Genomic DNA, 27,061 nt, shown 5'->3' with positions numbered 1-27,061 from the left:
GGGGCCCCGTTCGGACTACATTTCCCAGAGGGCATTTCGCCGCGCTGGGCCGCGGCACCCAGGCTCAATCGAGCCGCTGATTGGTCGTTTGTGGCGCCGACGGTGGTGTGCGGCTTTTAGTTGGTGTCGGTTCGTCAAGTGAGGATTGCGGCTTTTGTCACGCATTTGTGTCCTCTTTGTGGGGGTAATGGAAGTCTGGTGAGTCCCAGAGAATGGAAGCACGTCTGTCCAGGGTTGTGCTCGCGTGGCTTGGACTTGGAGTCACTTCATTTCCCTTCAGACTCCCCTGGCACTCCAATGCAGTACTGAGGGAGCGCTGCATTGTCGGCGATGCCGTCTTTCAGATGAGAGGTTAAAGAGACGTGGTCTGTCCTCTCAGGTGGATGTAAACAATCCCATTGAGACTATTTCAAACAGGAACAGGGGGGTTTTTCTCTGGTGTCTCCTTAGTCAATATCCCTCAATCAGGATCATATTTCTCTTTATGGGAGCTTGCTGTGCACAAACTGGCTGCTGCACTTCCTACTTTACAGCTGGGGTACTGTGTACAGTTCTGGGCATCACGGCATCACACATAGTTTGGATGTGATTGCACTGGAGAGGGTGCAGAGGAGATTCACCAGGATGTTGCCTGGGCTGGAACATTTCAGCTATGAAGAGAGACTGGATAGGCTAGGGTTGTTTTCCTTAGAGTAGAGAAGGCTGAGGGGGGACATGATTGAGGTATACAAAATTATGAGGGACATTGATAGGTTAGATAGGAAGAAACTTTTTCCCTTAGCAGAATGGTCAATAACCAGGGCCTGTAGATTTAAGATATAGGGCAGGGGGATTTGAGGAAAAAAAATTTCACCCAGAGGGTGGTTGGAATCTGGAACACATGACCTGAAGGGGTGGTAGAGGCAGGAACCCTCACAACATTTAAGAAGTATTTAGATGTGCACTTGAAACGCCATAGCATACAAGGTTACAGGCCAAGTGCTGGAAAATGAGATTAGAATAATTAGGTGCTTGATGGCCGGGACAGACATGAAGGGCCTGTTTCTGTGCTGTATAATTCTATGACTTCAAAAGTACTTCATTGGCTGTAAAGCACTTTGGGACCTTTTGTGGTTGTCAAAAGTGCTTTTTAAATGCAAGTCTTTTTCCACCATAAATTTGAGCTCATCCAAAACTCTGCTACCCGTGTCCTAACTCGCATCAAGTTCAGTTCACCCAGCATCTCTGTGCTCGCTGACCTACACTGGCTGTCAGTCTGGCAATGTCTTGATTTTAAAATTTGCATTCTTGTTTTCACATCCCTCTGTGGCCTTGCCCTCCTCCCTATTTCTGGAACCATCTCCAGCCCTACAACTATTCAAGATCTCTGCGCTCCTCCATTTATGGCATAATGCATCCCAATTTTCATCACTCCGCCATTGGTGCCTTCAGCTGTTGTGGCCCTAAGCTCTAGAATTCCCTCCCTAAACCTCTCCACCTCTCTTCTATTAAAATCTTCCTTAAACTCTACCTCTTTGACCAAGATTTTGTGCACCTATATCTTTCTTTGGCTCGGTCTCAATTTTTGTCTGATTATGCTGTTTTCAAGTGCCTTAGGATGTTTTTCTATGTTAAAGGTACTATATAAATGCAGGTTGTTGTTGTAGGGACCTGAATACATAATCTAGTACTGAAGGGAGTGCTGCATTGTCAAGGCTACCAGCTTTTCGAAGAAATGTTAAACCCAGATCTTATCTTCCCTCTGAGGTAGATGTCAAAGATCCTCTGTGGGTATTTGGAAAAAGAGTAGGGGAATTCTCAGTGTCCTGGCCAACAATTATCACTCTTCCAACATGATTAAGAACAGTTTTACTAGTCAGTGATCTCACTGCTGTATTTGCTGACAGCAATGTCAGTGATCCATCAAAAGGTTTGTGTTGGCTGTGAAGTGCTTTGGGATGTCTTGAGGACGTGAAAGGTGTTCTATAAATGCAAACTTTCCTTTCTTACATCCTGTGACTTCTATATTTTGCTGAAAACTAGACTGTCAAATCAGAAGTGGGATGGCGAGATCAACATGGATAAGGGAGGCCTTTGAATTCGTTTTTAAACGTTAACCCTCTCTTGCATTGCAGTATTGAAAACTCTCTCATAGTGTAAAGTTCCAGTGACAATTTATTTGGTATGAGACCAGTAATAGAAGACAGAAGTAAGCTGTCAGGTTAATAAAAAAAAGTAGTGTGCATTTTTTAAAATTTCCAAGCAGCCTGTAAAAAAAAAAATCAAATTACCCAGTATTAAACCACAATGATTGGCATAGTGTGTATGTGAGTTTTTTTGTGGGTTTGTTAATATGACTGACCTAATTATCTTTTATGTGCTTAGTGTGGTCTTGTTTCAATAGTGTTCTATTTTCTGTTGATTTAGCTCAGCGCCTGCAAGAGTGATCAAGCCAATTGACCGACAGTCAGTGCACCAGATTTGTTCAGGGCAAGTTGTGTTAAGCCTCAGCACTGCTGTAAAAGAGTTGGTGGAAAACAGTCTAGATGCTGGAGCTACTAACATTGGTGAGGACAAAATATGACTAATCCAAATCTACATTACTTTTCAACAGTTTGTATTTATATACTGAGCAGGAAGGAACTCTTTCAAAGAGCTAGCGTGGGCATGATGGGCTGACTGGCCTTCTGTGCTGTTCATTCTATGATAAAGGAAGTTGTTGTACTTTCAGGTATTTCAGACAGCTGTTTTGAAGAGACCCTCCTGGGACATTAATTATACGTCAATTAACAGCTGGTAGCAAATGACAACAACAGCTTGCACTTAGCAACTTTAAAGCAGTGAAATTTCCCGAGGCACTTTATAAAGAGAAACAAGCTTGGGAGGAGGTATATGGGAAGTGTTACGGTCACGTGGTGAGGGGTTTGGGTGGTTCCCACTGTTCCACTCCCACCTGACCACAGCAAGCATTTTTTGTTGTTAGGGTTTAATCCCTTTGTATTTTATTTTTCAAATAAACAGACAGCAACAGCTTTTATTGTAGGTTTTAAACGGAAAATCAATAATTTATTGATCAATACACCTTAACCTGAAATTGTCACAACCGCATCCATTCACTCATTCGCACGCGTGTGCACATGCACACACACAAGAATAGACAAGTAGGCAGGAAAAGGGGAAAGCGATGGTAAGTGGGGGTAGGTTTCTGGAGTCACAGTAAACCTGTTGAATTCTCTTGGAAGTCAAGTTTTTGTTGGTTCCAGGCCTGAGGTGTTTGTAGGTTTCTCTCTTGCTTGAAGGTTCAGTTGAAGACAGTGGATCATTTCCAATTCACTGCTGTATAAGTGTAGATGCAGAATTCTGCAGCAGGGCACGTCCCTTCTGGCTTGCTGAAATTCTCCCAGCCATTTTAGTTGGAAAAGCTTCTTTGATGCTTCTTTCTGGATGTCTCTCTCAGTCTAGGGCTGCCTTTTAAGGTAAAAAAAAAAAATTGTTACATCTTCCCTCTGATAGGAGACAGGTATTTTCTTCCTGTAGTGACTGACAATGGCCTAGGATACGGCTACTTTATACCTTTGTTTCAGAAGAACCCATTCAATTTGGGAATGTTTCTGGATGGGTGTAGGATGGGTGCAATTGTTACCTCTTGGCTTTGAAGGTATTCCTTTATCCCTGTCAGACAGTTTGAATATGCAAAGGCCAAGTTTTTTTTTTACCTTCGGTGGCTATTTTGGAGCACGTTGTTCACTTTATTTAAAAGACAAAGGCAATTTTTATAACTCTTCAGTTTTAGTCTGTAATTTTTCATCGTCACACTTGTATGTGTGGAGGCAGATTCAGTTGGGGCATTCAAAGGAGAATTGGACTGTTATCTGGGAGGGAAGAATGTACAGGGTTGTGGGGAGAAAGTGGGGGAATGGCATTAGGTGAATTGCTCATTTGGAGAGCTGTTGCCAACACGATGGACCAAATAGCCGCCTCCTGCGCTGTAAAAATTCTGCGATTGTAGGTGCAGCCAAAGGTAGGTTTTGTGGAGGCTGTTGAAAGTGATAGGAGATGTGATAAGGCAGAGAATTTTAGGAAGGGAATTGTAGAGTGCCGATAGCTGATGTCTTGAGGCTTTTTTTGTAAAGTACTGAAAGTGAACATGGCTTTCAGACATCACTTGAGCATCTGAAATCCTCTTATTAGCACCTGATTTTAAAAAAATCAACCTGAGGCTTGAAAGCTGCCCCTTGTCAATTGCTGGTGTTCACGATTTCTTGTAATGCCCTCAATATTAACGAACAGCACATCACATGGTGATAAAGTATACATGGTAATTGCATCTGAGTTGCAGGCTGCTCACTGAACACCTGGTTCTGCCCAAGTAGCTAGCATGCTTAACACAATATAAAGGGTGCCAGTGTAATTGATGGTAATACTAATGGCAAATGGTTTTCAGTATTTGCCCAATTTAAACACGGGTGGTTTAGGCGCTGGAGACTATATTTGCTTTCTATAAAGGGCAGCTGTTTTCCAGTACAGCTATGGTACAGCCACATTGGAAAGCCATTCTAGCTATTGCAGTTAAACCTTTGACTACATCCAGAGTGACCAACTTCCTCCAAGAAATATCTAACATTTTAATTTTTATTCCTATCTCTTGTGCTGCATGTTTTTCAGATATTAAGTTGAAAGAATTTGGAGCGGATTTGATTGAAGTATCAGACAACGGAGATGGCGTGGAAGAAAAAAACTTTGAAGGACTAAGTAAGTTTTTAGTAGGAGAATAATTATAAAAATAGTGACAATTTCAGGTGCGAAATGGAGAGGCAACTTAGTCTTTTATATTTCAAATATTATAATTTCCTGTTCGTTTCTATATTTTGAGTTTGGTGCTGGTGATTAAAATGTGTAGGAAAGGATCCTTCCAATGGCATTTTGACTTCCTTTTATCAAATGTCCCAGCCAAATCTGATGAATTCCAATCCACCATGAAATTGAGTGAAGATCTCAGTTGGCATTGGAGTACAACTCCCAGTCTATTTAGTGTAGCAGTTGGTAGGCTGCTACAGAAGCTTTTCCCCCCAAAGAGCTGTTGGCACTTGGGGTCAATTGAAAATGGAAAAACAGGGATTGATAGGTTTTTGTTGGGCAAGGGTATTCAGTGATATGGAACCTGTGAGGGTAGATGGAATTAAAATACACGTCAACCATGACCTAATTGAATGATGAAACAGCCTCGAAGGCCTCCTCCTTGTTCATATAGTCAACAGATTGCTCGCTTTGTTGGTATTCAGATATTCTGTGTACAGTGAAACCTGTAAATTATGGGCAGCTTGCATCAGCGGTCTCCTTTTTGCAAGTTCTTTGTTTCCCCCAAATGTTCAACCAGCCTGGACCAATATTAAAAATCTTGTATCTACTGGCTATAAGGAGCCTCAATGATGAGAGTTTGGGCAATCTGAACTCCGTTCTAAGTAAGCACAGGACAGAATTGCCCAAAGTTTGATCCTGGATAAATTTAATAAGTTTAAAAGTTGACCATGAGCCACTGGAGGGTGTGCTCTTCTTGTTTTGGGAAGCTTTACTCTGTGTCTAAGTATAGTACCCGAACTAAGAGCACTTTATACTGGCCCAGCAAGAAGAAGCACCAACAGCCCTCATCTTGATTGAAGTTCAAATTAACTCAAAATATAGATTTAAAGCTGTTGGATTAATATCTATAAGATTGAAAACTTTAGTAGTTTCTGATTGTTAGTGAAACGTGAAATTTAATCGTAATTGTGAATCTAAATTAGAAGTTACTGTAGTCACATTTGTGTAACAAATTAATATTTTTGCATATCACAAATTTATATTTATTCATTTGAAAGCACTGAAGCATTACACTTCCAAGTTGCAAGATTTCTCTGACCTCTTACATGTGGAGACCTTCGGATTTAGAGGTGAAGCTCTGAGTTCCTTGTGTGCACTGAGGTATTGTGATAGCACCTTCAGTATCAACAGTTACACTGTACTGTACATATAATCTGCTGTGTTAGGCAGTGTTGTTTTTGAAGTCATAGATTGTATTTACAGACTATTCCCTTGGAGAACAGTGTGAAGAGTGGAGGGATTTGCAGGCTGAGTGATTAACAGTTTGACAAGCTCTGATGTGAATGCTGCTCCAATGGCCATAACCATCTTTATACCAGCCGTCAGGCAGGTTTACCCTATGTGGGGGGAGGAATTTTATGGGCTGCTGCAACCCATATAATGGGAGAGGTAACCACACTCACCCACCGGACATGAGTATGCAGTAGGCATCACACTGTTGATTTTTAAACAGATTGTGTTTATATAGTGCTTTTAACACAAGCATTGTACCAAGGAGTTTCCTAACTAGGGTTAAAAGAATGGTTACCAAGACAGGAAGTGAGTTGGTAGTAGAGGTGATTGAGAGCTTAGTCAAAGAAATGTGTTATGAACTGAATTTTAAGGAAGGACAGAGTGATGCAGAGTTTTAGAGGGGGAGTTTCAAAGGGCTAGTCCAATGCAGCTGAAAGGTCTGCCTCGTAACATAGAAGGCCAGAATCATAGGCACACAATATTTGGGAGGGAATATAAAAAATAGAAAGTCAAGGAAGATTTGATGGTGGTTTTAGATATGGAGAGGGGCAATTCCATGGAAGGATTTATAGATGAGAACGAGGGTTCTGAATTCAATTTATTTCCTACATTACAACAGTGACTGCACTTCAGAAGTACTTCATTGGCTGTAAAGCGCTTTGGGACATTCTGAGGTTGTGACAGGTGCTCTATAAGTGCAAGTCTTTTTCTTTTTTATTGGGAGACCAACAGCCTGTTTAGTGAGCAAGAAGGACAGGTATTTTCAGAGTATGAGAGTGCAGCAAGAAAACAATGAGAGTAATCTAGTCTGGAGTTGACAAATACATATTTAAGTCTACCGGTTTTGCTCTGTTTTCAGCTGCAGGGAAGGGATCAGGCAGCCCTGGAAATGTGCTCTTAAAGTTGTCCTTTTGTTCTTACCAGTGACCTTAGTGTCGTGACATGTCACAAAACCGCCAAGGTCGGAACCCGCCTAGTTTTTGACCATAACGGGCACATCAGCGAAAAGGTGCCACATCCTCGACAGCAAGGGACGACGGTTAGTGTTAAGCAGTTGTTTTGCACACTTCCAGTGAGGCACAAAGAGTTTCAGCGAAATATTAAAAAGGTGAGTTTTCTGTGTTTCAAATGGTTTTCATGAAAACTTAAAAATAGCAACAGAAAACATTTGAATGTTTAATTCACTCAACCCCTCCCTAGGTCTAATGTAGGTACCTATCTCTAATACAATTGGGAAGGTGAGGTAGCTCAGGAAATTGAGTTTCCTATTACCTATGCTGCTCTCCATTGACTCACAGCCAGTAATTGTATTGTAGTTAGAATTTGTACACTAACAAAAACAGAAAACACTGGAAACACGCAGCACCTGAAAATTTTGGGTGTGAACTCCATGAAAGAACCCATCTTTTCATTTACAAATACTGATAGACCTGCAGTACATCTCCTGCATTTTTTGCTTTTATTTCAGTTTCAAGCATTTGCAGATTTTTTTACGTAGAATGTACAGCATAGAAACAAACCATTCAGCCCAGTGGATCTGTGCCAGTGTTTACGGCCCACGCAAGCATCCACCCATCTTACTTCATCTAACTTTATCAGAATAACCCTTCTATTCCTTTCTCCCTCGTGTGTTTATCTAGCTTCACCTTAAATGCATTTTCATAGTATAAGTTTGGGTGCTTGGTTCTCCAACAAGTCTGATGGCAATATATTCATCCTGTGTTTAGAAAATTTTAATGTTCAAGCTGCAATATTATAAATCTGAAGCTTTTAATTTGTTTTATTTAAAAAAGGAATACGGTAAAATGGCGCAGGTGCTGCAGGCCTATTGCATCATTTCTACAGGTATACGGATAAATTGCACAAATCAGGTTGGACAAGGAAAAAGAAACCCTGTTTTTTGCACCAGTGGATGCACCGCATTGAAGGAAAACATCAGCGCAGTATTTGGATCAAAGCAGGTAAAATATTTATAGTGCATCTGCTTGGGACAGAAGTCCTTCAGCTACACTAGTAACCTCCGCCCTGTGTTCCACTTCAGTCATGTCCAAAATGATCCTGATGCTGCCTCCTCTGTCAGGGAAATCTTGAGGTATTTCGGATACCTGATATATTCCACTGTTACAGCTACTTGCAGGAGGCAGGCACAGTCTGTTTGTTGCACTGGGAAGACTCCTTGTCCTGGGTCTATTAGTATGGAGAGTCCTCTCAGTACAGCCAGGTTAACATACTCAGCATATTTGCAAGCTGAGATGGTCACTCTTTTAGCTTCTTTCACACTCTCCCATTCACCCCATGCAGGCAGACTCTTTTTAGCTCCCAATGGAAAGCAGGCCAAGTTGTTAGCTTCTGTGTCGTTGATGTATTTGTACAATGTGATCGACTGAGTGAGGGAAAGCAAGGAGTTTCCCATGGGGCAGGCAGGGCTGGCAGTATCATCGTTTCATATGCATTCTGTGTCAGTGCTTTAATGGTTTGAGAATTAGAGATGCCACAAACAAGTAACAAAGGGGTGTGGAGGTTGGAGCACAGTAGTAGGGGCCTTGATGGGAGTGCTTAATGCTGACACTGGGAAGTTCTGTGTTCTACAGCATTGAGTAGTACAAAAATTCATTAAACACCGAATGCTTTCATACATGTTACCCACACCGAAGAAATTGTCTGTCGTGTAGCATTAATTTATATTTTCCTTATTAAGAATCTGACACCAGGGCTTGAGTTGATAGTCTAGGCTGACACCCAATGCTGTGCCGAGTGAGTGTTTCTTCCTGCCCTCAGATGAGACATTTAAACGAAAGTTTCATGTGCTTGCTCGGTTGGACATTTAAGGATCCCAAGGCACTATTCAAAGAGTAGGGAGTTTTCCCAGTGTATTGGCTAACACTGTTCCCTCAACCAACACCACTAAGGAACAGAGTAACTGGCCAATCATTTCATAGTTGCATTGGGGATAGTGCTAGTGCTAGAATAGCTCCCATGTTTGCTTGTGAAGTAACCATTCCATCCTTAAAAGTAAAGTTGACAGTGTGATCAGGTGTTGTATAAATGTTATTTGTATTTCTGTGGTACTAACCTACTCTTGTGAAAGCCTAATGTCGCCATTGTATATGCAGGTTAAACTTAAGCCAGAGCTTCTTGCCAAATTGAGAGCTTTCCAGTCAGTGTTGTACAACCAGCATTGAAATAGAGATACGAGTTGCTGTGATTTGGAATGCACTACCTAAAAGGGCAGTGGAAGCAGATTCAGTAACCACTTTCAAAAGGGAATTGAATAAAATAATTGAAGCGGAAAAATTTTGTAGAGCTATGGGAAAACGACAGGGAAGTGGGACTAATTGGATACTCTTTCAAAGAGGCATGAAGAGACAAATAACCTCTTTCTGTTCTATATGATTCTATGTAGTATCATATGTTTTTTGTATTTTCCAGTTACAGAATCTTGTCCCTTTTGTTCAATTGCACCCTAGTGAGGCTATTTGTGAAGATTATGGAATTAATCCTGATGACATTCATGAAAAGCTCTACAGGTGAGTGAAGTTCAATAGTTAATATATGGAGTTAGGCTGTAGATCAGCCATGATATTGAATAATGGAACAGGCTCGAGGGGCTACGGTCTTACAAAATATATCTGATTTTAACATTTGTTTTAGTAGTAGACAGAAATTGAACAAGATTTTTTTCATTCATTCTCGGGATGTGGGCATCACTGGTAAGGTTAGCATTTATTGCCCACCCCTAGTTGCCCTTGAGAAGGGGGTGATGAGCTGCTGCCTTGAACCACTGCAGGCTATGTGGTGTGGATTTTCATACAATGCTGTTGGGGAGGGAGTTTCAGGATTTTGTCCCAGCGACAATGAAGGAACGGTGATATAGTTCCAAGTCGAGATGACAAATGACTTGGAGATGGTGGTGTTCCCATGCACCTGCTGCCCTTGTCCTTCTAGGTTGTGGAAGTCATGGGTTTGGGAGGTTCTGCCAAAGAAGCCTTGACAAATTGCTGAAGAGTATCATTTAGATAGTGTACACTGTAAAATTAAATGTTGTGAAATTGATTTCAATTAACTTGGCAATTTGATGCCTATCACTAGAATAAAATTAACACAGAAGGTTCAGTAATGTGCCTCGGAGATAAACATGCAGCCCCTACCCGGCCTGGCCTATACAGGATAACACTAATCCACACTATATGACTCTTATGCTGCCTGAAGCAGTCTGACAAGAGTTATTCGTGGCTCAGTGGGTATCCTTCTTGTCTGAGTCAGAAGGTTGTAGTTTCAAGTCCCATTCCAGAGACCAGATCCCATAATCTAGGCTGACACTCCCAGTGCAGTACTGAAGGAGTGCTGCACTGTTGAAGGTGCCATCCTTCAGATAAGACATTAAACGCAAGTCATAGAGTCATGGTCTCATCTGCCTTTTTAGGAGGGCGTGAAAGATCCTATGGCACTATTTGATAATGAACAGGGGAGTTCTCCCCGATGTCCTGTTCAATATTTATCTCTCAACAACATCCCTAAAAAGCAGATTATCTAGTCATTATCATATTGCTGTTTGTGGGAGCTTGCTGTGCACAAAACTAACTGTCTCGTTTCCTACATTGCAACAGTGACTACACTTGGAAAAGAGTTGGCTTTGAGACATCCTGAGGTTGTGAAAGACGCTATAGGAATGCAAGCCAGTCTTTCTTTCCAGAAAGCCACACATTTGTATAAATGAAGCACAGAAGGCTTCACCTCAATGCAACCAAGGATGGGTAATAAATGAGGCATTGCCAGCGATGTCTACATCCCGAGAACATTTCTAAATAAAATATGATGGTAGCTCTCCATATACCAGAGTGTAGGTAAAAACAATCCTAGGGTAGAATAATTTCATCATGCTAACAAACATAAGTAAGAAATGCTAAAGTGGCTAAAGGAAAAATGTTTTTGGGTCATGGTTACAACCAGGTGAGAAGGGGTCTAGAGGTTCCCTCTCAGCTTTTGTCTGGTTTAACCGTAACAGGGTTTAATTTTTGAAACACCATGTTTTTAGCTCCCCCCTCAGTGAATCCTTGTTCACTGCTCCAATTGTAAGGCAAAGAAATCAGACAGGTTTCCTTAGATTTTAACAAGAAAGGTGGAAGTTTATTAATCGTAAACTCTAATCTGATTAACGACTACGAATATGCGGCACCACCACACTAGCATGCATACGCGATAAACACACGCAGATACAGACAGAAAAAGTAGAAAAGAGTAATGGGGAAAAGTTTGAGGCAATATCAGGATTATAATTACAGTCCTTTGAGTTCAATGTGGAGTCCTTGGTTGACAGTAAATCCTGCAGTTCCTTGGGGCTCAGTTCACGCTTCAACTTGTTTCGATGTGGGAGTCTTTTCTCTGCTTGAGGTTTATGTGTCTTCCGTGGGTCCGGTGGCTTGGGAGAAAGTGAGAGAGAGTCAGCCAGGAGAGAGGCTTCCTTGTTCCAACTTCAGTTGAAAACTCTAGTCTGAATTCAAACTGTCCTGTGTCTCATTCAAAACCTGGACCAGCCGGTTAATCATGTGACCAGCTGGTTTAACCAGTCTTGTCTTCGTAGATTGTAGCATCTTAGCAGTCCCTGGGAAGGTGAGTTCCTTACAGCTTCAGTGTCTGGTGATCAAAATCCATTTGGGTTAATTGGATCAGGGAGTAGTTCCTTTGTGTCCACAAGCAACGTCTCTTAGTATGCAAATGTCCTCCAGTCAGAGGTCTGGTGATCTCTTTAACAAGTCATTTCTTCACTCCAGCAACAGTTTAAAATCAATGTTCATGTGACAAAATTATTATACCTCATTCTTGGCAGGTGGGGGTCTGCATGACAGGCATACTTTATTCTGATTTTCTCATCAGAAAAGGTTATCCAGCTTTTAAACCTCTGGAGTTGATGCAGTTTTGAACTTCCTAAATGATGCTATTCCTTGGGGGATGGCAGGAAATGAGGACTAGAGCAATGAAATCAAAGAATCTAGATATCCCACTTTATTAAAAAGAAGCAGTATATTAATAAATTACAATACTTCAAATGCTCAGCATTTTATTTACTTGCTGTGTAATTATCAATAATTGTTCATATCAGCCCCAGTGAACAATCATTTCCAGTGTGAACTGTACACCTTCTAGCGGCTATTGATGTGTACTGCAACCCCTAGTGCTTTCAGATGGTTCATTTACTGATCATTGTTTCCAAAGACTTTCAAAAGTATCTCCTAGTGCTGTTGGGGGGGTTTAAACTAATTTGGCAGGGGGATGGGATACAGAGTGGAAGCACAGTTCGGGGTGTTGTACAATCAAATATAAATGAGAAGCTATGTCAGTCTGGAGGGCAGAGTAAATGTAGACCTGTTAAGGCTTAAGCAAATAATGCAAGGCTGATTTGTATCTATTTTAATGCAAGGAGTCTTACTAGTAAGGCAGATGAATTGAGGGCGTTGATTAACACATGGAAATATGATATTATTGCTGTCACTGAGACATGGTTGATGGAAGGGCAGGACTGGCAGCTTAATATCCCAGGGTATAGAATCTTCAGACATGATAGGGGAGGGGGTAAAAGAGGAGGTGACGTTGCACTGTTGATTACTGCAGTAAGGAGGGATGATATCTTAGAAGGTTCCTCTAATGAGGCCATATGGGTAGAACCTAAAAACAAAAAGGCAGCTATCACTTGGCTGGGAGTGTACTACATGCCTCCATACAGTCAGGCAGTGATACAGGAGCAGATATGTAGGCAAATCTCAGAGGTGCAAAAATAATAGGGTAATAATAGTAGGGGATTTCAACTTCCCCTATATCATAGGGGATAGTATTAGTGCAAAAATCTGAAAGGGGGTGGGATTCTTCAAGTGCATTCAGGAGAGTTTTTTGAGCCAGTACGTAGAGAGCCCTACAAGAGGGGGAGCGGTACTGGACTTAATCCTAGGGAATGAAGCTGGACAAGTGGTAGAAGTGGCAGTGGGGGAGCATTTCGGGGATAGTGACCATAAGCTTATTATGGAAAAGGACATAAAGGGACCAGAAATAAGAGTACTGAATTAGGGGAAGGCAGATTTCAATATGATAAAATAGGATCTGGCCAAAGTGAACTGGGAGCAGCTTCTTATAGGAAAGTCTACATCAGACCAGTGGGAGTCATTCAAAAAGGAAATTGCGAGGGTTCAGGTCCAGCATGTTCCTGTAAGGTGAAGAGTAGGACCAATAAGTCCCGGGAACCCTGGATGTCAAGGGATACAGAGGATTAGATAAGAAAAGAAAAGGAGGCTTAAGGCAGACTCAGGGTTCTGAAAACAGCGGAGGCCTGAGAGGAGTATAGAAAGTGTAAGGGTGTACTTAAAAAAGTAATTAGGAGAGCGAAGAGGGGGCATGAAAAATCACTGACAGACAAGATAAAGGAAAATTCCAAGGCGTTATGTAAGAATGTAAGGGGCAAGAGGATAACCAGGGAAGAGGTGGGGCCCATTAGGGATCCAAGAGGCAATCTGTGTGTCGAGCCGGAGGACACAGGTGAGGTTTTTCATCTGTGAAACCATTATTCAAGAAGGGTAGCAGGGATAAACCAGGTAATTATAGACCTGTGAGTCTAGCGTCAGTAGTAGGGAAATTATTGGAACAACTTCTAAGAGACAGGATTAATCTCCACTTGGAGAGGCAGGGATTGATCAGGGATAGTCAGCATGGCTTTGTCAAGGGGAGATCGTGTCTAACAGTTTGATTGAATTTTTTGAGGAGGTGATTAGAGGTGTAGATGAGGGTAAAGTAGTTGATGTCGTCTACATGGATTTCAGTAAGGCTTTTGAAAAGGTTCCGCAGGGGAGATTGGTTAACAAAGTAAGAGCCCATGGGATCCAGGGTAATTTGGCAAATTGGATTCAAAATTGGCTTAGTGGCAGGAGGCAGAGGGTGATGGTAAAGGGTTGTTTTTGCGAATGGAGGCCTGTGACCAGTGGGGTACCGCAGGGGTCGGTGCTGGGACCCTTACTGTTTATAGTGTACATTAATGATTTAGACGTGAATATAGGAGATGAGTTCGCAGTGGTGTCTTAAATAGTGAGGAGGAAGGCCTTAGATTACAGGACAATATAGATAGGCTGGTAAGATGGGCAGAGTTGTGGCAAATGGAGTTTAATCCTGAGAAGTGTGAGGTGATGTACTTTGGAAGGTCTAACAAGGTAAGGGGATATGCAATGGATGGTAGGACCATAGGGAGTACAGAGGGACCTTGGGGTGCTTGTCCATAAATCACTGAAGGCAGCAGCACAGGTAGATAAGGTGGTTAGGAAGGCATATGGGATACTTGCCTTTATTAGCCGAGGCATAGAATATAAGATCAGGGAGGTTATGATGGAGCTGTATAAAATGCTCGTTAGGCCACAGCTGGAGTACTATGTACAGTTCTGGTCACCACACTATAGGAAGAATGTGATTGCACTGGAGAGGGTGCAGAGGAGATTCACCAGGATGTTGCCTGGGCTGGAGCATTTCAGTTATGAAGAGAGACTGGATAGGTTGGGGTTATTTTCCTTGGAGTGGAGAAGGCTGAGGGGGGACCTGATTGAGGTATACAAAATTATGAGGGGCATTGATAGGATAGATAGGAAGAAACTTTTTCCCATAGTGGAGAGGTCAATAACTAAGGTGCATAGTTTTAAGGTAAGGGGCAGGAGGTTTAGAGGGGAGTTAAGAAAAAACTTTCACCCAGAGGGTGGTTGGAATCTGGAACACACTGCCTGAAGAGATGGTAGAGACAGGAGCACTCACGACATTTAAGAAGTATTCAGAAATGCACTTGAAATGCCATAACATACAAGGCTACAGGCCAACTATGGGGAAGTGGGATTAGGTTTGGAAGGGTGCTTAATGGTCAGTGCAGGCGCGTTGGGCCGAAGGGCCTGTTTCTGTGCTGTAAAACTCTATGACTATCTTGAAGGCTGAGGGGGGACATGATTGAGGTATACAAAATTATGAGGGGCATTGATAGCTTAGATAGGAAGAAACTTTTTCCCTTAGCGGAGGGATAAATAACTAGGGGGCATAGATTTAAGGTAAGGGGGCAGGGAAGTTTAGAGGGGATTTGAGGAAATATTTTTTCACTCAGAGGGTGGTTGGAATCTGGAACACACTACCTGAAGAGGTGGTAGAGGCAGGAACCCTCGCAACTTTTAAGAAGTATTTAGATGAGCACTTGAAATGCCATAGCATACAAGGCTACAGGCCAAGTGCTGGAAAATGGGATTCGAATAGTTTGGTGCTTGATGGCTGGCACAGACACGATGGGCTGTTTCTGTGCTGTATAACTCTGACTCTAAATTCCCCACTTTGTATATAAAAATGGGACTATATTCATATAGCTGAAGAGGAAGGAAAATTTTGTGTAAGGTGACGTACACACAAACTTTACAGCACAGAAATAGGTCCTTCGATCCAGCTGGCCTGTGCCAGTGTTTATGCTCCACACCAGTCTCCTCCCACTGTACTCCATCTCATCCTTTCTGCATATCCTTCTATCCTGCAGTTCAGATAAGTCAGATGCCTGCAGCTCTACCAACCCCCATGACTAAGTGAAGTTAGTGAGTAGGTCACACAGACTGGGAAGATCCCAGGTACGAGTCTCAGGAAGACCGGCAATTAACTCCAGTGCTACTAGGTGAAAAGGGGAATAGAGAGATGGAGGCATCCTCTTGATTGCTATCCAGTGACCTCTCGTAGAAGTGAGCATGTGTCAGCCTTGCATGAGGATAGGAATGATGCCCTCACATCGTTGATTAGCAAGGTATTGCTTGTTCAAAGTACACACCCTTCCATTCTGTATATGGGTACACTTAATTGTCAATGCGATCCTTTGGTTAGATCTGCATTGCTACTAGGCAACTAAACATCAGCGATGGGGAGTATCTCCCTGATCCTGGAGTAGTTTCATAGTAAACCGCAGCAGAGAGGCAAGAGAGAGTCACAGCTATTCTGCTGACCTGGCAGCTCATACTAACGAATAATATTTTGTGTGCAATAACAGTAACTTTCCTTTCTGTGGTACCTTGAAGAATCACAGGGTTTGTGTCTCGCAGCGATCACGGTGTTGGCAGGAGTTCAACCGATCGACAGTTTTTCTTTATCAATCAGCGACCATGTGACCCAGCAAAGGTAAGCAGCAGTAACAGTACAAATTTGTGAGTTATTGAATCGGAGTGACTATTGATAACGCTGTCGACACGCAATGGCTATAAATGGTCTTGCATCCTGCTGTTGGCCCTGTGCAATTTAGAGGTTATGGTTAACAACCACTGTTCACAATACTGTTGTCACTAAATGTGTCCAGTCCCTGATTATAGATTGTGCCCGTGATTCCTTGGGGTCAGTTCCTGATCTGGTCTGTGCCCGTGGTTCCTTGTGGTCAGTTCCTGATCTGGTCAGTGCCCGTGGTTCTTTGTGGTCAGTTTGTGATCTTGTTCAGACCGTTGAGAGGCGATGAACCTTGTCACAGGAAATAAATGAAAAATTGTGAGGTTGAGTCAGCCTACACCATTATCATACTGACTGGCTGCCTGACCTCAGCCAAGAACAGTTATGCATTTCAAGAGACATTAAAAAATTGAAACAATCAACATGTTGGCAAGAATGGAGAAATAATTTAATGAAAAGTCTAACTAGATCCATCTAGTGACGATCATTGTGTTTGTTTATTTGATGACGACTAAAATGCTTTAACTTTATCTTTAGGTTTCCAAACTTGTAAATGAAGTATATCACACGTACAACAGGCACCAGTATCCATTTGTTGCCCTTAATATCTGTGTTGACTCTGGTAAGTGACAGTTAAGCATATATTTTAGAAGTTTTTATTTGTGAATAAATTGGCTGAAAAACATTGTGAACTAATGCACTAAACAGTTTTATTTTAAATAAGAAAATAAAGAAAATTGCATATTAATTGTAGTAATAGACATCTATTCTGTGCTGACTTATACAGCCATGGTATGATGTATTCTCCTAATAAATTCAGCCATCTTCATTTACTAGATGTGCTTTGCCATCTTTAGAATGTGTGGACCTCAATGTTACACCAGACAAGAGACAGATTCTTCTTCAGGAGGAAAAGCTGCTTCTTGCAATCCTGAAGACATCCCTTATTCAGATGTACAATTCTAATGTTAACAAGCTCAGCGTTAATCAGAAGTTTCTTCAGATGCCAGGTACAGAACACAGCTACAGTCCTTCTCAACCAAAAAAGGTTTTGGTGTGTGAGAAAACTGAACATAAAATATTCAACAATTTCTGTCTTTTAGTTCCAGCATACAGTGTATTATAGGTTTAACCAACTATAGAGAGACAAATATTCCATGAAAGTCTATCAAAAGTAAAAACCTGTAGTGTAGCTGTTATTTAATATATGACTCTCAGTGAACTGTAAGTACTGTAGATTAATGTTAGTCAGTGAGTTACAAGAACATTATAGATTAATATATGGCTAAACGTGAGCTGTAGTTCAATCAAGTCATTCTAATATAAGCACTTCACCGCAGAACCCTGTGAAAGTTTTATTTATGTTGGCAGCAAATGGCCAGTTAATGTCCTTGTATCAAATTCTGTCTTCTTTCATTTGTTCCTGGGATGTAGGCCTCACTGGCAAACCCAGCATTTATTGCCCATCCCTAATTGTGCTCGAGAAGATGATGATGAGTCACCTTCTTGAACCGCTGAGGTCAGTGTGGTAAAAATACTCCCACCGCACTGCTCGGTAGCGAGTTCCAGAATTTTGACCCAGTGACGATGAAGGATCAGCAATGTATGCTGCAATTTCAACAATACCTCACTTAAGATAGTGTGACCCAGCAATGGTATTGGAAGGTGACAGTGTTCATACGATAATATCACAAACAGTAGTTTTTAGGCTTTATGTGTTCTGTATTGAATGGTTTTTTAAAAAAAAGTTTTTATTTTAGTTGTGTAATTGGTACCTTAAGAGTTAAAGATGGAAAGATACAAGTAAAATACTGCTGTAGTACTTGAAAGTACATTACACTTTGTGAAGGGCACTATCGTTTTGAGAGTTTTAAATTGCACCTAATTACAGATAAATTATTTCAGAGACAATGCTACTTGTCCGTCTCTGGCATGTATGCATGGACTATAGCCGTTGCTGACTGTTCACAAATGTCACTGTATATAGAATTTTGATTCAAAGTTGAGAAATTGTTACGACCAGATGAGAAAGGTGTCTAGAGGTCCTTTTTAGCCTTCACCTGGTCTTATTGTAACAGGGTTTATGTTTTAAACTCTCCTTTGGTGAATCCCTGTTCACCGCTTTCCAATTATAAGGCAAAGAAACCAGCACACCAGGTTTTCTCAGGTTTAAAGAAGAAAAGTGAAATTTCTATTAAACTTAAACTTAGTCTCTCATTCAGTTAACGCCTACGGATACATGCCATGCCCCATACTAGCATGCATACACGATACAAACAAATAGAGACAGAAAAGAGCAGAAGAAAAAATAAGGTAGAGAGTTTTGAGGCAATATCAGTAAAGTTTCTTGTTACTGTGCTTCGAGCTCACTGCAGTTCTTTTGTAGGGAGTCTTGCTTTTCATTGGGGCCCAGTATTCTTTTTAAACCTTGTTAACTGCAGGAGACTTTTCTCTCTTGGGGTTCATGTGTCTTCAATGGGTCTTCAGTTCTGTGGGAGAGAAATGGGAGCAGACAGGAGAGAGGTCTTTTCAGTCTAGGAGCAAAGAGCTTTCTGTCTTCAAATCCTTTGTGGCAAGTTCAAATTCATGTGACTAGTCATGTGACTAAACTGGTCTGACCGCGTCTGTTTGTGTATTGGGGCAGTGACTGGTTCCTTTGTTCCAACACTGTTTGCTAGTATGCAAAAAACATCTTTCCAGCGAGGGGCCTGGCAATTCCTTGTGATAGGCCCTCTTTTCTTCCCAGCAACAATTTTAAGTTTTAATGTTCATGTGGTGAAATATGTGTCTCATTCTTGGCAGGTGGAGGCCTGCATGACAGAATTATTAACTTAAGTGCACCTGTGAAAGCTGAAATTTATAACACTTTCATTGCTCGACCTTTTCAGTTTCAAAAATGCACCAGTTTTAGTTTCTCTTCCCATCAACCAAAAATCTTATTGCAATAATTCTTGGGCATGTAGCACTGTGGTTTTGTCACTGGGTTAGCAATCCAGAGGTCATGCGTTCAAATCCCATGATGGCAAGCAATGAAATAGAATTCAGTAAATTTGGTAATTTGTTGGCTGGCACCAAAAAAACCATCATGAAAAGTTGCCAAATTGTTGCTTTAGAAAAAAAGTGCTTCATTAATGTCCTTCAGGGAAGGGAACCTACCCCCGCCCCCCCCCCCCGACCCCGGCCAACCTACTTTGCCTTTCGCATGACTGTAGTCCCAGATTACGTTGACTTTTACCCATAACCCAGGAAAATGTTTTAAAAAAACTTTTGTTACCAATATGTTGGAAATTGACCAGATAAGTGTGCCATTCTACTGACTGAACGATAAAGGTCCAAGTAGCATATAGTGCAATATTGGACAGGTCATTTTGTGATTCTAAATGTTAAGCTTTGTTCCCAGTTTTAGGAATCTCTGAAAAAGTTCCACAGACAGTCGGTCCAGAGTCCTCTGTTTCAACCAAGCAGGAATCACCTGTTGTGCAATCGTATTCAGAGAAAGAGAAGAGTATAAGCATTTCCAGGTTACGTGAGGCATACTCCCTACGCCAATCATCATTATGTGGGCCCAAGTCTAACAAACAACAGGACTTACCAGTGCAAAGAAAACTACATACATTTTTGACCAGTTGTAAACTGAGGAGCCCTCAGCCTGATTGTCCAGCATCTGGAAATCCCAAACAAATGGAGCAGGATTCCAGGAACTCTGAAAGTGATACAGATTCTGGAAAAGGCAGCACAACACCATGCTCAGTACTTGGCTGCAACACACCAGAGGACAATACTTGGTCCAAATCTACTGATGGCTCTGACAGTGCAGTTAGCTCGCCCAATGTACGACTGAATTTTTCAGAAGCTGAGAAAGGAGATATAGAACTGAAAACTGAAAAGACTGGCTGTGACATTTCGGTACCTAGCATTGCTGTGCTAACAGAGAAGGCTGGTTCAACAAGTTCTTGCTTGCACGATCCTGTCACCCAGGGCGCAAAACGCGTGAAGGTTGGCAGCTTGTGTTTGGATGATGGCTTGTCTTTAGGTCTCGGACCGTTTCAGACTTCAGAAATCGATGTACTGGTAGAAATGAATAAAAAGATTGTGAAGTTCCCTTTCTGTATGAGCCTTCTTGCTGAAAGGATGAAGATGGTCAATAAGCAGCAAGCACAACAGAAAGAGGCGCAGAGATGCAGGCGATTTCGAGCCCAGATTAGTCCCGGAGACAATCAAGCAGCAGAAGCTGAACTCAGAAAAGAGATTAGGTAATTGTCAGCATTTTTTATTCATTCACAGAATGTGAGCGTCGCTGTCAAGTCCAACATTTATTGCCCATCCCTTTTGCCCTTGAGAAGGTGGTGGTGAGCCGCTGCCTTGATTACAACTGAATGGCTTGCTAGGTCACTTCAAGGTAAGAGTCAACCACATTGCTGTGGGTCTGGAATCACATGTATGTCAGACCAGGTATGGACAGCAGATTTCCTTCCCTAAAGGACATCAGATTGTTTTTTTATGACAATTTGGTGGTTTAAATTTAAATTCTCCAGCTGCCATGGTGGGATTTGAACTCATGTCTCTGGATCATTAGTCCAGCAATATCACCACTATGCTACATATGTTAGTTTGTATGATGTATTTATATTTGCTTTTGAATAGGTTTATACATTATAAATTACCACTTATTTACCTGATTGAAAAGACTATGTAATGCATGGTCTGTAATGCTCTACAAGATATAACTATGAATTATTCTATTGCAGTAATCAAAGCTAAGGGCTCAGTGCATTTACAAAGTTTTCCCAGCTATTGATAACAGCTGAAGAATTGGGAGCAAATTTAGGAGCTAACCAAAACCTTACGCTGGCTGGTAAAAATTTATGCACAGTAATTTCATCAGAAATAAGTTGTGTTTTTAAATATATAATCATGAAAAAGCATAGAATGAGAAAAGGTTATTTGTTCCTTCAAGTTTGCTACTTCTGTAGACCATGTGTCATCTCGCGTGAACTTTGCTGAGATAAAGTTTATTATAAATACTCCTTGATCTTTACAATTAATCCAGTAAAGCTCCAGTCATCCACCCTCATATTTTCACTATTCAACCCTAACCGACTGCTTCCACATGCAACCCATTTGCCCCCTTCCCCAGCCTCAACAGCACAGGAACCATTGATTTTAGATAATTGATTATCTCCGACTGTACTGATCCCCACAACCAGTTACTTAACCAGCTCCTTTTGAAAGAAGCGAACTGTTTCACCCATAACTGCTCTGGCTGAGCATTTGATGCACAGATCCACTACAGCGTTCCTAGGTTTCACTTAATGCAATTTCAGTGGTAATTTTAAAATGCCGTTAATGTTGTTTCAACTTAAGGCCACACTATATAATAAATATGCTGTTGTTACGATCAAGACGGGAGTAATGCACTGTTAATTCAGTCCCACTACTCCACAGGTCACAGCATATCGAGAAAGTTTCTCCTTACCGAAGAATAGCCAATTTAGACATTCTATTTGTCCCTCAGAATAAAGCACACCAAACCAGGTTTCTTTAAACAATAACAATATTAACTATTTATTAGAAAAGAAATAAGAAGTCTTAAAGAATAATGCGATAAATCTATATATGAAAATATTTTTTAACACTCCTTATTCTTCCTCGCCCTCATGCAATCATACATACATTCAAAAACCAGTTAACAGAGGAAAAAGGATTTTTTGTTTACAGCTGTTTCTTAGGAATAAAAAGGAAAAAATGAAATGATTGAGTTTATCACATTCTGTTAGGATGTTTTGGGCACAATAAGGTGTCCCAGAGTCAAATAGTCAGATGCCACTCAAAGTCTCTCCACGCATGTTTGATGAACACTCTGTGATGGGTAGGCGTTAAGGCAATTTGTCTGTAGCAGGCTTCACATTGGTCTTTCAGCAAGGGTGTCGCAACTGGTCTGCTCAGGACTCACAGCAGCAACACAGCAATAGAAGCTTTGTTCAGGTTCCAGGATTTCCCAAAACACAGGAGGCAACAGGAACCACTCTGGATGCAGGAATCCTTCAGAGACAGGAGGCAATAGGAATATGCCACTTTTCAAATGCAGGATTTCTTTTCAAGAGATGCAAGTCTCCTTTACAGAGAGAAGTCTTTTTCTCCAGTCTCCAGGCAGGTCAGGTCTAAGTTTCAAAAAGCCTGCTTTTTGTCCAACTCTCTGATTTTTTTTTAAAGTGTCCGAAGTGAACCAATCACATGACCAGACAGAGTCTCTCCTCTGTCATTTAAGGTTTTGCTCTTAGGAGATCAAAACCCCTTGTTGTTTCCTTGAAACTGCTTGCTTCTCCTATTCTTGCATATAAAGTCAACATCCCCAAAATTCCAGCTATTTGCAGGTGTCCAGGCCTACTGAAAATCCTTCTTTTCAGTTTTTTAGAACACACACCAGTCTAAGATTTTAGTACAAAAATAAAACCTTTTGTAACACTATGATGAAGAAAGTGCTTTCAACCGTGGATCGTTGTTCCTGAATATCACCCCACCATCATTTTTATAGTCTGTTTGAACAAGCAGATGGGACCTCAGTTTAACATCTCACCTGAAGTGCAGCACTGTAAATAAAGTAGTGTTCCCTCGGTAGAGCTAGTCTAGAGTAAAGTGCTACCAACTGAGCTAAGCTGTCAATATGTCTCTTCAAAACAAAGTTTAAATAAAAATTTGATCCTTTGTTGATTGTTTTATTGTGGAGGAAAAGAAATCCCATCTTGGGACCGTGTAGGCATTTTTAACCGATCCCAAACCATCTGTTGTTGGACCTATATTATAACTCTGCTATATCTCAAATTAAATCTTATTTAGTGATTGGAATAATGGAGCATTTTTTTTCTTTGAAGTGAATTGCACTAGCCTCGTATACTGAGTGACCTTATCCTCTCCTGTTTGCAGCAAAGACAGCTTTGCCAGCATGGAGATCATTGGCCAGTTTAATCTGGGGTTTATCATCACCAAGTTGGACTCGGACCTGTTCATTGTGGACCAGCATGCTACTGATGAGAAGTACAACTTTGAAATGCTGCAGCAACACACGGTTCTTCAAAGTCAAAAGCTTATAGCGTAAGGTTTTCTCTTTGTTGTTTGTCACACTGTTGTCTGAAAGGAATTATTGATTATTTCCTGTAATGCACTTTTCACTAAACCTTATAGTCTTAATAGAAAATGTTGGAATTTTCTCCCCAAAAGGTAATGGATGCTGGGACAATTGGAGCCCTCAAGATTGAGAACAATACTTTTTTGCTAGGATATGGAGCTAAGGTGGTGGATGGAGTTAAAATACAAATCAGCCATGATCTCATTGAATGGTGGAGCAGGCTTGAGAAGCTGAGTGATCCCCTCCTGCTCCTATTTTTCTAATCTTTGAAAAATGACTGATCCTTGATGGGAGACCTATCCGTTTTATCGATGTACACCACCCCTCCCTAGTAATGGAATGTCAAGTGCATCAGGTTTTCAGTGTTGAAGTTAATGTACTCCAATTGTATTGCTTCAAAATGCATAGAATAATTGAGTACATATATTGAAATTTGGTCTGTGGGGTTAACTGTCAGTAACTCTATTTTGTTATACACAATCTATAAATATTCCTGTCATCCTCTGTGATAGGTGATTCAAAAGTACAATGGAAGTTAGATGTGATCTTGCTTTTTTTTTTCAAGAGAATATTCTTCTCCATTCATATAGTTAAATATTGTTTTCAACTTCCAGGCCCCAGAATCTTCATTTAACTGCAGTGAATGAAACAGTACTGATGGAAAACATGGACATTTTCGGAAAGAATGGTTTTGATTTTATTATAAATGAGCAAGGTTGGTTTGTCTCCTTGTATTTAAAACGCAGGACAGAACTTCTCTTTGTTCAAGGATCTATTCTTTTACTTTCATTATATATTAAATATCTGGAGAACCACTTCTCCAAACATTGGTATCTTGTTGACAGGAGAGGAGTTATTTGGGAAATATCTGAAACTTTGAGCTAAAGCCTATAAAGCTTATAGAAAGCCTTTTTTTTTTGTCCTTGGTGCTTTTCCATACAGCCCCTCCCAATGACAGAGTGAAGCTGGTTTCCTTGCCAATGAGCAAGAACTGGACGTTTGGTCCGCAGGATATTGAGGAGCTGATTTTCATGCTGAGTGACAGCCCTGGAGTTATGTGTCGGCCATCCAGAGTCAGGCAGATGTTTGCTTCCAGAGCTTGTAGAAAGTCGGTAAGTGCTCCTTGAAGCGTTTCTAACCAGAAAGTGCACTTAATGATCATCACTAATGCATTGCACGATCCCTAAAGACCAATGTATTGCACTGTAAATCTTACGATAAGCTGAGACTCTGAGAGAAGGGCATCATATTTTTATGCCCTTGTTAAACAGCATGCTTGCTGTTAGTTCAACAGAATCTTTTGCCCTGCATTGAGGCCCAGCCTGCTGAATAATGCTGTCATTATCAAGGAGCCTGAAACGAGCTCACCAAATAATACTTTGATGCATCGTGGATCAGCTGCAGCATAACTGCAAACTACATGCCACCAATTTTCTAAGTCCAAACTTTGATAAAGGGTGCCCTCTTGATTCAAGTTTTGAATTGTTAAAAGAGCAATTTATCCCATTAGATTCTCCCCAGTATTCAGAAATTGAGTTCTGTGTGCATTGGGCTTTGCTTTCCTCCACCGATGGCTTGTATAGCTGCATGTGGCTGCTGGCTTTCCACTTAAATGTGCACCCAGCTCCCCCAATGGATTAGTGAGTGGATGTCCCATGTGCAATAAAAAAAAACTCAGCTTTGATCTGTGTTGAGTCAGTTAATGTGCTACAATTGTCTTAAACACCCTTTGCTGGGGGGGAGTGGGGGGAGGAGAAATCAAGCTAGGTTCCTGCTTCTGATTGTTATCTAATGATTTTCTGCTGGAAAGTGTGTGGGTGAGGAGGACAGGATCAGTCTAAACTGCAGTGTCCTCTGCTGCATAATTGTCCCATCATTACTTATTGCCCTGGGTTTCCCGTCAGGAATGGGCAGTAGGACAAGCTGTTGAAGGGGCCACTGGTGTAAACAACATCTGAAGTAAGGAGGTGGAAGGCAGTATCATTGTGTTTTATATTGTGCAACTCTTTCTTTGACAGGTGATGATTGGGACTGCACTTTGTATCAGTGAGATGAAGAAGTTGGTTATGCACATGGGTGAGATAGAGCATCCCTGGAACTGCCCACATGGACGTCCAACCATGAGACATTTAGCGAACTTGGACATGATATCCGTGGAATGAATGGCTGTGTTCAGCCCGTGTATATTAAACTGTTAATCATAGAATGTTATACTACGTGAATAGTTTTCATTTTAAAAGTTAATCATCAAACCTGATTATGTTGTACTAGCAGTGAATTGCCCTCTTTCTGGAATTCTGTACAAGCTTAACTGCAATTTTAATCAATATTGGAAACTACTAATTTTTTTCATTTCCATTAAAAAAATATATATTTTCCACTGCTGTCTACCTCTGTTTACTAAATTCTTGGCAGGGAATGTGACAAAAGCATGCCACAAAATTCTATGTTCCTTGATTCCTCAAAAACCTGCATTGCTGGAACAAGATCAACTGCCAAAACCTAATCACAAAGATGTGTTCCAGTCTGCTTAATGTTAGAAACTAGGTATTTGAGTTGATTAATCACTGCCAAGACTGGTCCCATATTTTCATAACATTCCAACAGGGTCAATGGACAGTGGCCATAAGCATTGACTTGGTGAGCGGAGCCAGTAGAAGGTGTGTGAGGAGTCGGCAGTTTGGGAGCTCACTCAGCCTTGGACTCATTACATTATCTCATCTTGACAGCGGTCATTCAACCTTGCTTCTTGCACTGACTGACCTTGAGTTGAATGACTCCTTTGCTGAACCTAGTCCAAGTGTATCAGGCCTGTGTCCTCAGTACCTTGCTCCATGGCAGCGAGGCCTGGACAACGTATGTCAGCCAAGAGCGACGTCTCAATTCATTCCATCTTCGCTGCCTCCGGAGAATACTTGGCATCAGGTGGCAGGACCGTATCTCCAACACAGAAGTCCTCGAGGCGGCCAACATCCCCAGCTTGTACACACTACTGAGTCAGCGGCACTTGAGATGGCTTGGCCATGTGAGCCGCATGGAAGATGGCAGGATCCCCAAAGACACATTGTACAGCGAGCTCGCCACTGGTATCAGACCCACCGGCCGTCCATGTCTCCGCTTTAAAGACGTCTGCAAACGCGACATGAAATCCTGTGACATTGATCACAAGTCGTGGGAGTCAGTTGCCAGCGTTCGCCAGAGCTGGCGGGCAGCCATAAAGACGGGGCTAAAATGTGGCGAGTCGAAGACACTTAGTAGTTGGCAGGAAAAAAGACAGAAGCGCAAGGGGAGAGCCAACTGTGCAACAGCCCCGACAAACAAATTTCTCTGCAGCACCTGTGGAAGAGCCTGTCACTCTAGAATTGGCCTTTATAGCCACTCCAGGCGCTGCCTCACAAACCACTGACCATCTCCAGGCGCGTATCCATTGTCTCTCGAGATAAGGAGGCCCAAAAGAAGTTATAAAGAGAAATTTGAGGGGGGGGGGGGGGGTGGTTTCTAACACATTGGTACAAAATTCAAAAGAAGCCACTGGATTTGTATTTCATATCCAACAGAATTAGCAATGAGAATGAGGAATTTAAATTGTAGGAGCACATAGGGCAGCAGCGCTGTACATGATAGAAAACATGCTTTATATCCCCCTAATCTGAATCATTCAATGAA

General features: G+C 41.5%; 1 protein-coding gene across 1 annotated transcript; it reads left to right on the top strand.

Moving 5' to 3' along the window:
* The first annotated feature begins 81 nt into the window (after window positions 1–81).
* Window positions 82–25,773, top strand: pms2 (PMS1 homolog 2, mismatch repair system component). The gene is made up of 15 exons (XM_068056595.1): window positions 82–198; window positions 2,407–2,546; window positions 4,645–4,731; window positions 5,838–5,940; window positions 6,997–7,180; window positions 7,866–8,033; window positions 9,502–9,599; window positions 16,131–16,230; window positions 16,807–16,891; window positions 17,127–17,279; window positions 19,670–20,522; window positions 23,194–23,361; window positions 24,010–24,110; window positions 24,338–24,507; window positions 25,414–25,773. Exons 1-15 carry the CDS (start codon window positions 188–190, stop codon window positions 25,555–25,557), a joined length of 2,565 nt encoding a protein of 854 aa, XP_067912696.1. The 5' UTR covers window positions 82–187; the 3' UTR covers window positions 25,558–25,773.
* Window positions 25,774–27,061: the final 1,288 nt, after the last annotated feature.

The sequence above is a fragment of the Heterodontus francisci genome, chromosome 24 (genome assembly GCF_036365525.1).
Source record: "Heterodontus francisci isolate sHetFra1 chromosome 24, sHetFra1.hap1, whole genome shotgun sequence".
NCBI lineage: Eukaryota > Metazoa > Chordata > Chondrichthyes > Heterodontiformes > Heterodontidae > Heterodontus > Heterodontus francisci.
Note: the sequence above shows the minus strand (reverse complement) of the source record. Positions and strands in the feature narration are given on the sequence as shown.

Coding starts and splice junctions, on each gene's coding strand:
- pms2 (XM_068056595.1), top strand. Junction 4,732..5,837: donor AAAAAACTTTGAAGGACTAA/GTAAGTTTTTAG, acceptor TTCATTTGAAAG/CACTGAAGCATTACACTTCC. Junction 8,034..9,501: donor CAGTATTTGGATCAAAGCAG/GTAAAATATTTA, acceptor TGTATTTTCCAG/TTACAGAATCTTGTCCCTTT.